Source organism: Archocentrus centrarchus, chromosome 6, assembly GCF_007364275.1.
Source record: "Archocentrus centrarchus isolate MPI-CPG fArcCen1 chromosome 6, fArcCen1, whole genome shotgun sequence".
Lineage (NCBI taxonomy): Eukaryota > Metazoa > Chordata > Actinopteri > Cichliformes > Cichlidae > Archocentrus > Archocentrus centrarchus.
This window is the reverse complement of record NC_044351.1, coordinates 16,969,438-16,986,505: the sequence shown is the minus strand read 5'-3', so window position 1 is coordinate 16,986,505 and position 17,068 is coordinate 16,969,438. Positions and strand designations below refer to the sequence as shown.

The 17,068-nt window shown below is 41.4% G+C and overlaps 1 protein-coding gene across 2 annotated transcripts; it reads right to left on the bottom strand.

Moving 5' to 3' along the window:
* Positions 1 to 2,084: 2,084 nt before the first annotated feature.
* Positions 2,085 to 15,324, bottom strand: LOC115781361 (very long-chain acyl-CoA synthetase-like). Of its 2 annotated transcripts, XM_030730992.1 has the most exons (10): positions 14,805 to 15,324; positions 11,835 to 12,044; positions 11,591 to 11,746; positions 8,225 to 8,349; positions 7,930 to 8,124; positions 7,752 to 7,842; positions 7,243 to 7,441; positions 7,062 to 7,159; positions 2,801 to 2,931; positions 2,085 to 2,698 (listed from the first exon to the last, which is right to left on the bottom strand). In XM_030730992.1, the coding sequence occupies exons 1-10, from the start codon at positions 15,262 to 15,264 to the stop codon at positions 2,522 to 2,524; spliced, it is 1,842 nt and encodes a 613-aa protein (XP_030586852.1). In that variant the 5' UTR covers positions 15,265 to 15,324; the 3' UTR covers positions 2,085 to 2,521. The 2 variants fall into 2 exon arrangements, 1 of the variants encoding a protein (XP_030586852.1); XR_004020078.1 differs by lacking the exon at positions 7,062 to 7,159 and having other exon boundaries at positions 2,564 to 2,698; positions 14,805 to 15,303.
* Between the last annotated feature and the right edge of the window lie 1,744 nt (positions 15,325 to 17,068).

Below are 17,068 nucleotides of genomic sequence, written 5' to 3'. Positions count from 1 at the left end.
ACAGATGATATTTTATTTCCCACACAGCTCCAATACTAATTCTTATGATAGCTACTGAACGAACAAACACGTACTTACAGTAAGCACACGGTGGACCCACAGTGATCTGTCCATCTGACCCTGCCTTGGTCACCACTGCCAGCCGGCTAATGTGAGAGTGAGTAATACGCCCCCTGGTGGTACCTGAGTCTGCGAGCAAGGCTGAGCCTGTAGTAAGACTGAGTTGAGGGTTAATGAACCCTCGACTTACAAATCTCTCCACACGTACAAATTGCTGCACGGATATGCCACGGTACAAGTGCAGCAAAACTCACGTAAAAAAAAAAAAGCAGCCCACTGAAACGCTGGGTGACGTGTATTTTCAGCGACCATGGAGTTTCGACAGGTACCTGCTGCTTGTAGACAGGCAAAGGGCCAGGATTCCCTTTTATACTTTATTTATTCATTTATTTATTTTGACGGACCAGAGTTATTTGGGCTGGTCCTTGAAATTACTGAATTAAAGTTTTTGATACTCCAGCTTCTATTTATTACAATACCCACCCATGTTAATAGTTTTGCTGTGGATGTACTGCACGAAAAAGAAAACACAAAAAACACATCCATTAATTACAGGTGACCTATTTTTAAATAAATGATTTTGAATTTTTTTCTTTCCTTTCTTTATTCTCACGGACACTTCTGCTGTAAATATCTCACAAACAAAGCGTACAGCTTCCATGTCACCAAAACCTCAGCAGACACAATAAAGTCATCCTGCCCTTATCTCAATAGCATCATAGCAGCATAAGCTGCAAATAAAGTGAAGGAAAGTTTCTTCACCCTCCGCTGATTAACCTCTGAACTGTGACGTGCTCAGATTTGGACTGATGCGATTGGTTAGAATTAACCTATGATAACTTAATAAATGTTACCTTTTAAGGTTGTTTTAAAGAAGAAAAATATATTTAACCATTTATTTTTTATTTAATTGAAATTAAAACCTAAAAGCTTAAAGATCAGCCAAACACATCCAGCTGAAAACCTGTGTGCTTATCACAATAAACAGTGTTTGCTCCATATATCTTTTTCCAGGAATTGGTTGTTGTCCATTGCACTGAATTACTAAGTAACTGAAACAGCCTCACGTTTGTTAGCAGAGGGAGAAAATAGTGGTGCTGAAACACGCTGCTCAGTGTAGTCACTGCTTTAACAATCTCAGTGTTTTCTTTTGGTTTTTTGTTCCTTATTTGTATGAAGATTTCTCCAAAACTCTGTTAACCAGTCTGATATATTAGTAGCCTTTCTTAGCGCTGTGCAACGCTTACCTCCATCATTGTTTCACAGAATCATTATCAAGATGCAACGACAGCAAAAGTGGCCAGGTGGTGTCACTGTGGAGATGCGTGTCACATTATTTCGAAACCTCGATACAATTCCGGAACAATTGCTTCAAACATTTCACAAACCCTCCCTTTGCCCATCAATAATTTGAGCAAAAGAGGAGGCTGAGGGTGGAGCCGATTTAAATGCAGAGGCCAACCAAATGGACTGAACCATCTGCTGTGACTGAATGGGGAGAATGGAGTTTCCTTAAACTTAATGTCGCTGTAGTTTCCTCCATTGATTTTTGAGTAGCATTCTGTTTAGTTGACCTATTTTATAAAAATAGCCTATTTTCATGATTATGTTTTTTTTTCTCTCTCCTTTGGGTTATAATAAAAACCCACATTTTGAAAAGTACACCTGTCCATCCTTTAACCCTGTAAATAGATTTATGTTTTGTACCAGCAAATCTGCAGCATACCACAGGGTTGGAGTTTATTTACCATTATAGTTATTTAACCAAAACAAACTTGGTGCCCAGTTATTTCTGCAGGAACTCGTTTTCCTCCCTTCAAACCAAACACACAGAAATCAACACTAAAGTGAGTTTGAGTGATTTTTTTTTTTTATAGATGCTTAACAGGAAACAAATTCAGTTCACACTGAGGACAAAAGAGTAATTTTTAAATCAAAAAGCTATAAATTTCATTAATTTCATCAGCTTTCTCTAACAAGTTTTTTAAAGTGTTATTTTTACCACAGTGATATCCTGCATAAAACTGTTCACTTATTAAAAATAAAAATAGAAATAGACTTTATTTAATAGAGAAGAGCAGCTTAAATTGTACCGAAGCTATAAAGAGGGCAAAACAACAAATGAATGATAGAAATATATACTCGCTCCCACACTGCCAACAGCCTACACGGACCAGAATGCAATGCAGCAAGAAAGCTCACAGCAATCAGTTTAATCAACTAGAAAAACTTGCTGAGTGAAACCATCACTACACTCACAGCTCGGTGCATCAAGCTCAAACATGTTAGCCTGAGGAGGAAAAATCATTTTGGGGGTGTGCATAAAATCCCAGCTAAAATAAAATTATGGAGGAAAAGACAGAAAAAAATGTTTTTACACCTTGTCATTAAAATGTGCAGCCAACACACTCATTAAAGTGATCCCCTAATATGAAAAGGTGGATTTTTTTGTGCTTTAAAATTAGATTTTGATGCTTCCTGCTATAACTGAATCAAATACATCTGGTGTGAGTGGAGTGTAATTCTTCTCTTTTTCATTCAGAAAGTAGAGCCGGTCTGTTATTTCATTTGTGTTGAAGCCCTGCTCCACCAGTTTCGTCTTTATTAGCTTGAATGTGCCTGTAACATCCAGTGACACCTGCAATAAAAATCACAGTGGACGAAACAAATCATGTTGGCAACAAAAAGGCTAAAGCACAAATGCATTTGAAAAACTGGAAGATAACTGGAGTAAACTTGCTTGAATCCTGATAAAGCGTGGCCTGGCGTAGGTCGGCAGGAAGTTCTCAACATGTTTAAAAACAGCTGAGGAGTCAAACTTCAGTCCTTCTCCTAAAGTAACAGCAGCCATCCCAGCTCTTCCCTCCTGACCTGATAACAAAAGTTAAATAATCACAAAACAGGAGTTACCTGAAGTTCAGTGTTACTAATTAAAAGCAGGTGTTTTTCTTTTGTTTTCCAGCCTGTGCAGTACTGTGCAAATGTCTTGAACCACCCCTCATTTCTTTTTCAAAGTTTTTCTTTGGACATTGGCTGCTTTTTCATCCATTTTCAGTCCAGCCCTTGTACATGACCATTTTCAGAGGCATGTTTGATGGGCTTGACCTGAAAAACATGGAAAGCATTGTGAATCCTCATACTGTATGACAGGCTAACCGCAGACGAACAGCGACAGGATTAATGACAGACGGGATCTCAAATTCTGAGACAATTTTTTAGATTCAGTATGTAAATAAATATTTTTAATCGATAACCAGACTTTCTGACCTGGATGTACTTGGGTGGTAGATTAGTTTTGAGGAGTGCCACCTGTGTCGCCCTGCAGAGGTGTCTGCAGCAGCACAGATGTGAGTACACAGAGGGCACACAGAGATCAGCCTCCCAGGAAGGAAACAGGGGAGGTTAACCAGGCTGGCTTCAAAAAGAGAGTCAGACCCATGGCTATTGATGTTAAGCTGTTGTGGGTGTACTGAACCAATGCCAGCTCCAGGTGGTCTGGTTGGAGGAGGTTACATAGTGAAGTGCAATTTCCAACTCTTGTTTCAGCCGTTCAGTCTATTAGTCTGTGGATGAAAACTTGATGACAAACTGACCTGTGAGCGGAGTGAAAAACAGAATTCCTTCCACACACAGGATGTGAACTAGACGATGTCTAGTGGAATGCCTTAGAGTCTGAAAACACGCTCTGTTAGCAGTTGTGCTGTTTCTAATGCTGTGGGAAGTTTGGGTAGCACATCCAAGTGCACTGCCTTGGAGAAGTGTTCAACAACAGTCATTATTGTGGTGTTACCTAAGGAGGGCGGTAATCCAGTCACGAAATCCAGGAATCCAAGAAGATGTGGGACCAAGGCCTTCCAGAAACAATTAATGGTCTGATCAGTCCCACCAGAGGAGGGTTGGAAGATTTATTCTGTGTGCAAACAGTACATGCCCCTATATATTCTCGGACATCTTTGACCAAATTTGGCTACCAAAACAGTCTTTGGAGAAAGGTTATTGTTCTGTGAACCCCAGGAAGACAAGTGAATTTTGCACTGTGTTCCCAGTGCAGTCTCAATAGCTATATATGGCCTCCGCCCTTGGCCGCCGCCCCACAAACATTGCACCTGACCCCTAGGACACCTCCTGCGGGTGGTGGGCCTACAGGAGGGCAGGCCCATGTCATACCAGGAGGAGACTCCGAGGCAGACCCAGGACATGCTGGAGAGATCTCTTGAATGCCTGGGAACACTTTGAGAAGGAGGAGGTGGCTGGGGAGAGGGAGGTCTGGGCTTCTCTGCTTAGGCTCCTGCCACTGCAACTTGGCCCCGGATAAGCAGAAGAAGATGGATGGATAGATGGATGGATGGATGGATGGATGGATGGATGGATGGATGGATGGATGGATGGATGGATGGATGGATGGATGGATGGATGGATGGATGGATGGATGGATGGATGGATGGATGTGCCCAGTGCAATACTTGAAAGAGAGAATGGAAAATACTACAAACAGATGATTAGGTGGCCCACCCACCTGGACAGGCTCGTTCTGCTGAGCTGTGCGAACTACTGACTCAATTTCCCAGGTGAGTAAGACGACCACACAGGAAACAGCAAATATGCAAGAAAGAGCATCTGGTTTGATGTTACAAGAACCTGGAAGGTAGGTAATGGTGAAATTGAACCTGGCAAAAAACAATGAACACTGGCTTAGCGAGAATTAAGGCGCTTAGCTGTTGATGTATGTCAGGTTCTTGTGATCAGTCTAGATGATAAATGGCTTATCAGCCCCCTCCAGCCAATGTCACCATTCGTCTAAGGCCAATTTTACTGCTAACAGTTCCCGGTCTCCTATGTCGTAGTTGTGCTCTGCTGCAGATAGGCAGTGAGAAAAGGCGGCACCAGGATGCATTTTGTCATTGATTCTCTGAGACAATACTCCACCTGGAGCTGTGGTGAACAGTTCCTCGAGATGATCAAAGATGGCCTAGTCTAAGGTGTTCCACTGGGAGAAGTTAGACAGGTTAAAGATGAAACAACTTTGTAATAGTTTCTGATGAACCAGCAAACCCCCCAAAACTTGCAACTGTTTTCTGGTGGCGGGAACTGGCCAGTTGACTACTGCTTCAACTTTGGTGGGGTCTACCCAGATACTGTCTTTTTCAGTGATATGCACCAGAAAAGAAACTGACTGAATATCAAATTCACACATTTCCCCTTTAACAAACAACCAGTTCTCCAAAAGCATTTGCAGTTCATGATGGATGTGGTTGTGATGTTCTGTGAGGCCCTTTGCAAAGATCAGGATGTCATCTAGGCAGATAAAGCAGTTGAGGAAGTCTCGGAGGACAATATTGACTAGAGCAGTTAGAGAGTCAAACTCAAGGCCCGCAGATCCGGCCTGCGATATAATTATATTCAGTCTGCGAGATAATTTCATCACTCCCGTGGAAACACTTTGCATCTTCCTTGAACCTCATGCAATATTTTTTTCTACAGTCAGACTTTCTCCTTATTTTTTGTCTTAAAGTTGCAGGCTTCTCTCTTATAAAATTGTTACCACTCTCTCTGCTTCAACAACCATCCATGTATCCTTAGAGAAATGGGGGCAAAGCAGAGTACAGGTAGTATGCAAATTGTATGGAGATTGAGTCTGATTTACTAACATGCGCACAGTGATGAGAACAAAATAGGCCAGTAGAAAATGTTTCATAAATTTTGTGTGTGAACTCACTTCTTGTGAATGAGGTCCAGAGGTTTGGATCGATGAGACCAAAGTGGAGGTGTTTGGTCATAATGCATAGCACCATGTTTGGTGAAAGCCATCGCAGCATATCAGCAGAAACATTTCACACTAACTGTCAAGCATGGTGATGGAGGGATGATGTTTTACATTTGTTTTGCAGCCGCTGGACGTGGGCACCTTGCAGTCACTGCACCAAGGATAACTGATACAGATACAGATCGATCACATCATACCAAAAACAATCACTTTGAGCTGTTGCTGCTGAAGGTTGTTCCACAAGTTAATAAATTGTGGGATGTACTTTTCACACACAGCTTCTACACTTTTAGTTAGTTTTTGTTAAATAAATAATGACAGTGTAATATGCCATCTGTTTTTTTTATCTGAGTTTATATTTAAGTCATTTTAGAACCTGGCAAGGATTAAATTATTTTTCATTAGGTTCTTATCAAAACCTTAGAAGTAAAAGTGGGTCGACATTCTTTTAACATGAATGTATATTATGTGAGGTGTATTCAGTTATCATGACGGATGCCCTTTACCCCCTGTAATCACTGCTTGAGATAAGCTGTGTTGAAATAAAAGAGTGTGACCCTCTGACAGACAAAGTAGGATGAGCCTGCTGCACTCTAGTGTCTCAGGCTCTAAAGTTAAAAACTTTATTTACTCATGAAGTCAAATGTGTCAGTTACAGTTCATGGCCACCACATTAACTTCAACTGACTTACTAAGTGCAAACACTACTGACAAAGTAGGGTAGGTTTCATGATCCATGACATTAATGAACAAGTTGTCCTTTATTAAATATGATAATTCAGAATATCTGAGAATTTCTATATTAAAGTAGCGTAGGTGTCAGATTTGCAGTGTTATATCAGCTGTCAAGAAAACAAGGAAACTTTCCATAGTTTGAATAAACACACCAATAAGTAAAGTTTCAAAGTTTGCTGAGGATTTTAATAGCTAAAAGTTACCCATTTATCAAGAGTTTGGTTAAATATTTTGCAAAGGAAGAATGCTGGAACAGATTGCAACACTTTTTGATTAATGATTTGTTTATAAAATTAACTTTGGTGTACTTGTGGTGGATAAGAGCTGTTGTGTAATTTTGTTCCTTATACATCACAACATCATTTTATTGTTGTTTTCACTGTGCTGCTGTGGAGAATATGCAATATGCATTCCTCACTCAATACAAATGAATGAACACAGTGTCTTCTTGAACATCTTGTTATTGTTTTTGGCAACAAGTGCAGCAGAAAGCAACATTTACCTGGCACTTTGACTCCATAAACATTGGCCTCTTTAATGCAGTCAGCCAGTGTGAGGATGTCAGCCACCTCAGCTGTAGCTACGTTCTCTCCTTTCCATCTGTCAAAAGTTTTTTGTTTTTGTTTTTTTAGTGCTTCGTGTGAACTCCGATTTTTAAGCTTCAATTCAAAAGATGAACTCACCTGAACGTGTCTCCAACACGATCACTGAAGTAAATGAAATTATCCTCATCGATGTGCAGCAGGTCGCCGGTGTTGAAGTACAGATCACCTTTCTTGAAGACATTATGCAGCTTCTTTTTCTCAGTTTGCTGCAAGTCTCTCGCATAACCAACAAATGGAGATTTTGCTGTTATTTCAGTCACCAGAAGTCCAGGTTCACCTGATCAAATTAATTATGAAAGAAATAATCTTTGGGGCTGTTACATTTAAAGGCAGCATACATGACATTGTTGTAAAGACGTCATATTATTGAGTCTTTTAAACATCCACTTTGTGCGTTGTGAAGTACACTGTGGCTGAGCAAACAATCTGTAGAATTAGGAAAGCACAGAAACTGTTTTGAGCATTTATAAAGATGCATGGGTGAGAACTTTAGAAATAAAACAACAACAAAAAATGGACAGAAAAAAAACAATAACCATCATCAGTGTTATAAGCATCAGTATTATAAGTTATATGTGGCAACAGACCTTTGGCAGCCTCTATGCAGAAACCAGATGAATCCCTCAAAGGCTCTCCTTTGTCTATATCATATTTGATCACAGCATATGGAAAAAGCCACTGCAAATTTAAAAGAAAAAAACTGGAACACTGCTTACTGAGTGACAGGTTTTCCTTCTTAATGTGGACTCAAACATGGACTTTTACCTTGTTCAGGAAGGTGTCTCGCCCAATAGCTCCCACCTTGCCGCTATAATTCAACAGAGAAAAGTTCCCCTCAGTCGCTCCGTAAAATTCTCTGATTTGAATGTCTCCAAACCGTCTTACAAAGTCCCTCCAAACATCTGCTCTCATCCCGTTGCCTATTGCAAGTCTGACTTTGTGGTTTTTATCACTGAGTTTCTGTTTGAAGAGAAAAGAAGAAACATGAATTTGTTTGCTGTTTTTGTAACGTTTCTGTGTGTGACAGTAGCATTAATATTGATGTTATGTTGGTACAAACCTGTGGGGTGTTGCAGAGATAACGCATAATTTCTCCTATGTACTGTATAACAGTGACGTTATATTTTCTACAGTCGTCCCAGAACTGAGAAGTAGAAAATTTACTCCTCAAAACAACAGGAATACCTGCACACAGCAACAGATAACAGCACACTTTCAAGAGTAGCAATGGCAGCAGTCACTATTTTTCCTTTGTCAACAAATTAAAAAAAAAACAACCAAGCAAAAAACACATGAAACATAAAAATCAGCCAACAGTGTTTGCAGCAGATGATTTTGTTTCATCTTCATGAAAGAGAACTGAGTATGAACTAGTGGAAACACAGCAATAGTTTGCTTTTGATTTGGATTCCCGGTTCATTGTTGGTTTTGCAGTCCTGACTGTGTTCCAGTCTGGAATTGCACTTGGTGAGAGGCGGTGAGCTGGGGTGGGTATTCTTGTATCCCCTCAATATACTCACTCACGTGGACAATGATGGAGACCTGGAGGGGCATGATTGGGAGCAATGATCTGCCTGATCTGAGTGATGTTTTGTTATTGGACTGCTGTGCAAACCACAGTTTGTCCATAATAAACAGCATGTTCATAAGTGCACGTGGCACCAGGATACACTAGGTCGCAGGTTGATGATGAATTTTGTAATCATATCATCAGATCTGCGGCCATAAGTTCTGGACACTCGGGTGAAGAGAGGCACTGAGCTGTCAACTGATCACCACCTGGTGGTGAGTTGGATCAGCTGGTGGGGGAGGATGCTGGATAGACCTGGTGCACTTAAACTGTATAGTGAGGGTGTGGCAGAGGCCCCAGTCCCCAAGATCTCCAACGCTCACCTCTGGCAGAACTTCAACAACATTCCAAGGGAAGCTGAGGACATTGAGTCTGAATGGACCATGTTCCGCACCTCCATTGTTGAGGCTGCTGCTCAGAGCTTCAGCTGCAAGGTGGTTGGTGCCTGTCGTGGTGGTAATCCCAGAACCAGATGGTGGTCACCAGAGGTTAAGGGAGCCAACAAGTTGATGAAGGACTCCTATGAAGCTTGGTTGGCCTGTGGGACTCCAGAGGCAGCTGACCAGTACCGGCAGACCAAGTGGAACGTGGTTCTGATGGTGGCTGAAGCAAAAACTCAGGTGTGGGAAGAGTTCATTGAGGCCATGGAAAAAGACGAAGCGATTCTAGCAAACCATCAGGTGACTCAGGAGAGGAAAGCAGTGCTCTACTCACGCGGTTTATAGTGTGGGTGGGGCACTGCTGACATCAGCTGAGGCTATAGTCAGGAAGGAAGGAAGGAATACTTCGAGGACCTCCTTAAATCCTCTGACACGCCTTCTGTAGTCGAAGCAGAGTCTGGGAATGAGGGGGACGACTCGCCCATCACTGGGGGCGAGGTCATTGAGGTGGTTAAAAGGAAAGGAGGTTCCTTTCTTCAGATTCAAGTGGAACAATGCAGTTTTCATCCTGGTTGTGGAACGCTGGACCAGCTCTTTATCCTCTCGAGGATATTCGAGTGTGCATGGAACTTTGCCCATCCAGCCTACATGTGTTTTGTGGACTTGTGGAAAAAGCATTTGACCACATCCCTAGGGGTATCCTGCAGGAGTATGGGGCTTTTGGCCTGTTGTTGCAGGCCATTCAGTCCCGTATGACTGCAGTGAGAGCTTGGTCTGTATTGCTAGCCATAAGTTGGACTCAATTTGTCAGAGATGCCCTTTGTCACAAATTCTGTTCATAATTTTAATGGATAGAATTTCCAGCTGAGCTGGAGGAAGTGGCTGGGAAGAGGGAGGTCTGGGCTTCTCTGCTGCCCCCATGACCTGGTCATGGGTAAGCGGAAGAAAATCAATGGATGGATGTTTAGAGTATGAATTTAGAGTATTTAGTGCTTTTAAAGTGCTTTGAGTTTTCTTTCAGTGTTCCTGCCTCCTTTGTGTTGCTGTATCGTTTTCTCTTGGCTTCTCTGTAGCCCGTGCCTGTCCTGTTCATTGTGCCCTTTGTTTTCTGCCTACAAACAACTCGCACCTTCACAAAATGTGTGGAGGCTGTGTTAGCTCCCGTCCAAAAGAGGGGCGTCTGCATCTTAGCCTATTTAGACAATTGGGCTCTTGTATCAGGCTTCAGAGAGCAGGCAGCAACACAACTGTTTCTGTTACACACTCAGGCACTGACTTTCCCAGTGAACTTTCAAAAAAGCTTGCTGACTCCAAGCCAACAGGTTTCTGTCCTTAAGCTGGAAACACGCTCGGTTCCTGGTTGCACACATTTTTCAGAGTACAGTGTGGCCGCATTTCATTGCTACCTCACCCCATTTTCAGTTGGGACACAGACTTCATTTCCCAACAATCTTATAGTTTTTGGGCAAGATGGCGTCCATGACTGTCATTTCAATAACAATAACCGCACTTTGTATGCCAGCTGTCAAGCATTTTTGTCCAGTTCTGATGGGCGAGCATATCATAGGCAGGATGGACAATTCAGGCAGAGGGTGACATGCTCAAGTGTAAATTATACCACCAATTTTGGAGAGATTGCATGAGCAGCACCTTTCTCTGATTTTAGTGGCCCCTTGGTGGTCAGCAAAATCGTGATATGCAGTGATAATCAGTCTGTTGTCAACAAGGCCCTGGCAGCTACTTCTATACAGGGACCTCCTCTCTCAGGCAAGAGGAGAGATAATCCACCTTCTCCTAAAACTGTAGTGGGTGAATGCTTACCTGCTGAGAGGTCAAAGGGTCTGCCCCCAAGCATGGTGGCAATGTTCCAAAGTGTTAAGGCTTCATCCAGTACAGGGTTGTATACAAATGGTGAGCCTTTGAGCAATGGTGCCAGGACTGGCATGTTCTCCCATTCCAGTGCTCAGTTGTGGATGTTTAGATATTCCTGCAGGAGCTGTTAGATTAGGATTCCTTTCCTACAATGAACATGTTTATTTGGCAGCTATATCACCTTGTTGGCTTTGACAAGGTGACACCAGATGCACATCCCCTTGCCATGCAGTCCTCTGAGTGAAAATGCCTTGTTCATGCCAGAGATCAGAGGCCAGACTTCTTTAAACTGATAGAAAGTCAGCAGTAACTCAAAAAACAAATAAAAATCCCCATTCATTATAAGCAAGGCACACAGAAGAGCATCTCTGAACACTCAGTATGTTGAACCTTGAAGCAGATGGGCTAAAGCAGTGGAAGACCACACCAGGTGCCACTCCTATCAGCTAACAACAGGAAACTGAGGTCACAAACTGCACGGCCTTACCAAAATTGGACAACAGAATACTGGAAAACATTGTCTACACACAATAAAATGCAATATTCACTAACATCTGACAGATGTTTCAATAAAAACACGCAGTTATTACCAAAGAGTGCATACCTCTCTCAATGGCCCCAGTGAAGACGAGGAGGCCGGTGCTGTGATATAGAGGGAGGCTATTATAAATCACATCTTTGGAGTCCACTCCTGATATAGCCAGAAGTAAAGACAAGCTCCACAGTTTGCCATGAGTGACCACAGCTGCTTTAGGAAGACCTGTTAAAGAAAAGCCAGAGGCCCAGGTAGTGAGTCAACAGTTTCTTTTATCAATGAATCGTGAATCTCAGCACCTGAAGTAGTTTACCTGTTGTTCCTGAGGTGTATATGTAGACTGCTGGACTCTGCAGGGTCAAATGTGACCTCAATGCCTTGGGTAGAGGCTCAGAGGAAGCCTCATTCATTTTGTCTTTGAAGCTCTCCAAACCTGCAGTTTTGCATCTGTCAGTTAAGATGAAAACAGTGACCTGCTGTTCGAGCAGATGGGGCAGGACCTCCTTCACTGCATCCAGTAACTCTAGAGGAAAAACAGACGAAGGATGGATGTTCTTGTATTTTAATAATCTTCAACTATATCTTCTCCTGCAGCTTTGTACTTGTAAACTTTTTCACATGACTGTAGGTTCCTTTTCAAGTTATCCCCAAACAAACAGCAGGAATAAAATTACATGATATTATTATTACATACAAAATATCAATGACTGTGGCTGCATTTTATATACTGCTTCGAAAATTAAAGGAACACTTTGAAAACACATTAAAAAAAATTATGCCGTTTAATCTATACTGAAAGTGTTAGGAATGAAAGGATGCCACATCATTTGATGGAAATGAAAATAATCAACCTACAGAGGCTGTCATGGGCCCTGTTTGCATTTAGTACAGTATTCCCTGTGAGTTACACCAAATAAAGCTGAGTTTAAGTTTATTCCCTGTCCTTCAGTACTGTAGCTCCTACTCTGCCTGAAAACATCAGGGCATACTCCTAATGAGATGTCTGATAGTGTTCTGGGGGCTCTCCTCCCACATTTGGGCCAGGGCATCACAGAGCTCCTGGACAGTCTGAGGTCCAACCTAGGGCATCGGATAGACCGAAATATAATGTCCCAGAAGTCTTCTAATGGATTTAGGTCAGGTGAGCTGTAGAGGTCTCTGTTTCCCTCACTGACCCACCACCAAACCAGTCATCCTGAACAATGTTACGGACAGCATAAAGTTCTCCACAGCTTCTCCAGACCCTTTCACATCTGTCACATGTGGACAGGGTGAACCTGCTGTCATCTGTGAAAAGCTCAGGGCACCAGTGGGGGACCTGCCAATTCTGATATTCTGTGGAAAATGCCAAACTATGCAAAACTAGTGAAGAAACAGTCTGAGGAAGGAAAAAATGTCAGTGGCCTCCACCTGTAAAACCATTCCTGTTTTGGGGGTTGTCACATCGTTGCCCATCTAGTGCACCTGTTGTTAATTTCAGTAACACCAAAGGAGCTGAAATTGATTAACAACCCCCTCTGCTACTTAACCAACTAGATTAATATCTCAGAAGTTTAATTGACTTGATGCTATACTCTGATTAAAACGTTTTTGAACAGTGTAGATCAGTATAAATTACTTTTGACTTGACTTTGTACCTGATTTCAAAGTCAAAAAGTCCTGGGGGAGGGGGGGTGAGGCAACAAATCTACCAGTGGAAACCTATATGTACATATAATATATGAACTATTACCTTGTCAATGCTGTTAATGCTTTACATGCTCCTCAGCTATTTAGTTACTCATTACTAAGACAGGGATTTGTCCCCTTCCAAGAGGATACAGATAAATTTGAGATTCAAGATTGATTTGTGGTACAGAAAAAAGAAAAAATATAACATTTTCCTGAAGAGGTGGACTACATTAGTTTTATTGACAATTGTAATTGAATCTTTATCACACTGTGAAGTTAGTAAATCTTTTTTTTTTTTTTTAAAGCCTGTCATGTCTGGTAGTTTTCGCAATCAGAACATTGATCTTGACAGGCAGGAAGAAAAGAGTAAAAAGAAGAAGAAGGGAAAAAAAGGTAGAGTAGAGAAAACAAAGCAATCTGATATAGATGAGAACTTATCTATAAGTGTGATTGTCTTTAGATGAGCAGTTTGCAAGTTCCCAAGGACAAGTAATACATCATCAGCATATAAGCTTATCTTATAGTCTTTGTTTTCAGTTTGAATTCCTTTAATATCTACATTTTGACAGATTGCTGCTGTTAGTTGCTCAATGAAGATGACAAAAAGTGAAGGGGAAAGTGGGCAGCCCTGCCTGGAACCCCTCTGCAGACTGAAGCATTGGGAAATAAGATTGTTTGTCCTAACACGTGCCTGTGGAGGGCTGTATAGTGCTCTGATTCAGTTTACGAAGTATGAGCAAAATCCAAATTTGTGTAAAACTGCTAGTAAAAATTTCCAATTTACTCAGTCAAATGCCTTCTCTGCATCTAAAGAGACAACTGTGGTTTCTAAATTGTTAATGGAACAGTAATCTATTACGTTGATTGGTCTGCATGTATTATTGGCTGAGTGTTGACCCTTAATGAAACTTGTTTGGTCAGGATGCATAATAGATGGAGTGATTTTTTTCTAATCTTCTGGCAAGGATTTTGCAAATTATTTTAAGGTCTACATTTATAAGAGAGATTGGGCGGAAGCTGTATGGGAATGTAGGGTCTGCTTGGTTTAAGAAGCAGGCTGATGTTGGCAGACTTTATATTTGGAGATAGTGTGTGATCATTCTGAATTTCAGTAACCATTCTGGGAAAAGTAAGTGTTAGCATAGGCCAAAATTCTTTATAAAACTGCTGGAAAACCATCTGGACCTGGGGCTTTATTATTTGGAAGATGCTGTAGGACTTCGTGGAATTCAAACATAGAAAGAGGAGCCACAACCTGTTCATCATGTAGTTTTGGCAGATTTATGTAGTTAAGAAATTCTTTAATGGAAGCATCAGATGGATTAATCTGTAAGACTAGAGCTTCAAAGAAGTCTTTAAAAGATTTGCTTATTTGTTGTGGGTCATGAGTAATGTTCCCAGTCAAGTCTGGTTAGCGAGGAATTTTATTCCCATGTTCAAAGTTCTCCAAACTCCATCTCTGACACACTGTGGATACTTCGGATTTTTACATGCCACTGTAGTTTGATGTCAAATTATTTATTTATGCATTTATTTGATTACTGAGTGTTCAATAAATGTGTTCTGTACTCTGTCCACCACTATAAAAAGCAGACATAAATGCAGATCCTACCTTCAGCTGCTACCAGAGTTTTGGCTCCGCTGCAGTTGAGGCAGTGTAACAGAGACTTGGACCTGATGTTGTTGTTGAGCAAAGTCCCGGAACATCCAATCTTCACCAAAGCCAGCCAGAGCCACAGGAACATCGGCTGGTTCTCCAGGAACAGCGCCACCGTGTCACCTTCTTTTATGCATCCAGACTGCAAAAGCGCTCTGGCGGCTTTGTTGCTCAGGAGATCTGCATCCCGGTACGTGAACGTTTCGTCCTTAAAGTAAATGAAAAGCTTGTGCGGCTGCGTCTTCACCAAGTCTAAAAACCGGTCCAGGATTAAGTAATTAGTCCGCATGCACTTTAAGATGAAGCGCCTTACTTTTATTTTATAGAGCACATATTGAACATCCTGGAAGAAGTAAGGATGGCGGAGTAAAAGGCCACCTAAAATCAAAGCTGCGCACACTATCCAGACCAGCATGTTTATCTCTAAGATGTCCTGATGAAGAGAGAGCGCTGGTATAAAAAGGGGTGAGGGGGAGGAGGAGCCCAGACACAATGCCAAAGGTTAAAAAACACTTCATATGTAACTACTGAATAACCAAATTATCTACATCAATGATTTACAGCATGATGCACTGCTTTCACTTGTTTTATGATTTTAGTGCTTTATAAAGCCCCAGGTGACCACTTTAGATTGTATTAGTGTAACAAAACAAACCCCAAACAGATGATGAGAGAAGTACCATTCCCTCTTGCTGGGACTGTTTAACAAGATGTGACGACCAACTCTGCCCCGCCTTCCTTTTGGTCTGTTTGTGTAGCAGGTCATCTCTGCAAGCACTGAAAGGCTCATGTGGCTCGTTTCCAGTCAGTGACACTGGCCCAATTACCTGGGCCCAATGTGTGCCAGTGCTCTATAAAAGTGCTCACAGCTCAGAGCTTTTGCTGGGCTGTGGTCCCTCATATAGAGGGGTGGGTGCTGTTCATAACTTTTAACTTTTAGTTTTGCCCACAGCCACTGGCAGTTCTTGTCTGTTGGGGCTCTAAACAAAAATTTTGGTGTATATTGACATTACGTGCAGTCATGGAAACCAATGAGCAATTAATTTTAAAAGACTTGTTTTTCTCATCCATTATGCAAATCTCCTGTTCCATCCGTTCTCTTCCACTTATCCAATTCAGGATTGCAGGGATCAGGCTGGAGCCTATCCCAGCTGTCACAGGGCAAGAGGCAGTGTGCACCCACGACAGGTCACTAGCCTGTTGCAGGGCTAACATAGACATGTAGACAACCATTCACTCACATTCATTCCTAAGGCCAATTTAGAATCAACAGTTAACTAATCCACTAACTGCATATCTTTGGACTGTGAGAGGAAACCGGAGTACCCATGCAAACATGGACAGAACATGCAGACAGAACAGGGGCTAACCACTGTGCCACTGTGCTGCCACCTATTGGATTGCGATCTGATGACCATTGAGGCCACTTGAGTACAGTGACCTCATTGTTATGCACAAAATTGAGATAATCTGAGCTTTCTGACATGACATGTTATCCTGCTGGAACCATCCACTGCTGTTTGTTTCACACAGCTAAAATATACAATAAAGCTACAGAAGATAAAATAAAATATGCAAATGAGCTGTTACCTTAGTCTGATACCATGTTTAAATCAGACAGCTCGCTGAAGGCTGATGACAGCAGTCCTACTTTATATGGGGGGGGACATGGTGTGTACTAGACTATATTTATTTCAAGGCTTTAGTAACATTATTTTGTCACTGAATTTCACTATGTAACTGTAAAACAATAAAAAATGCCCATTATTCCAGTCAAACTTTACTTTTGTGGCTTTTACAATGATTTTTTTGCCCTTGAAAAGCTAAATTTCTAATTTCATTTTTAGGTGAAAAATGTGCAACATTTGAGAACCACTAGTAACTGGCATTATATGGGACAATGACAAATTTGTAAAATCATTGCCTGAACCACAAAAAAGCACAAAAGCAAAGTTTGGGGATCAAAAACATAATTTTAGTTTGTATACACATACAGAACTAGAAACACAGTTTAAACCCAAAGACAAGACAAAAGTGGAAATTTGTTACCTAGAGTTGTTATTAATATTAATTATTAACATCTACAGCATCAGAATATTTGGAAACACTCCATCAAAGCACAGGACAAATATCAGCCCTGAGAGCAGTGATATGCACACTTTTTTTTTTCAATGCAGCCTTTAAAGACTCATTCACTAGCACACTTAAACACACAGATA

Excerpts from the sequence above, each read along its gene's own strand:
- LOC115781361 (XM_030730992.1), bottom strand. The coding sequence starts at position 15,264 with ATGCTGGTCTGGATAGTGTGCGCAGCTTTGATTTTAGGTGGCCTTTTA. Across the intron at positions 7,442-7,751 it reads CTGCATAGAGGCTGCCAAAG|GTGAACCTGGACTTCTGGTG; the intron begins GTCTGTTGCCAC and ends TAATTTGATCAG. Across the intron at positions 7,160-7,242 it reads CGTGTTGGAGACACGTTCAG|ATGGAAAGGAGAGAACGTAG; the intron begins GTGAGTTCATCT and ends AACTTTTGACAG.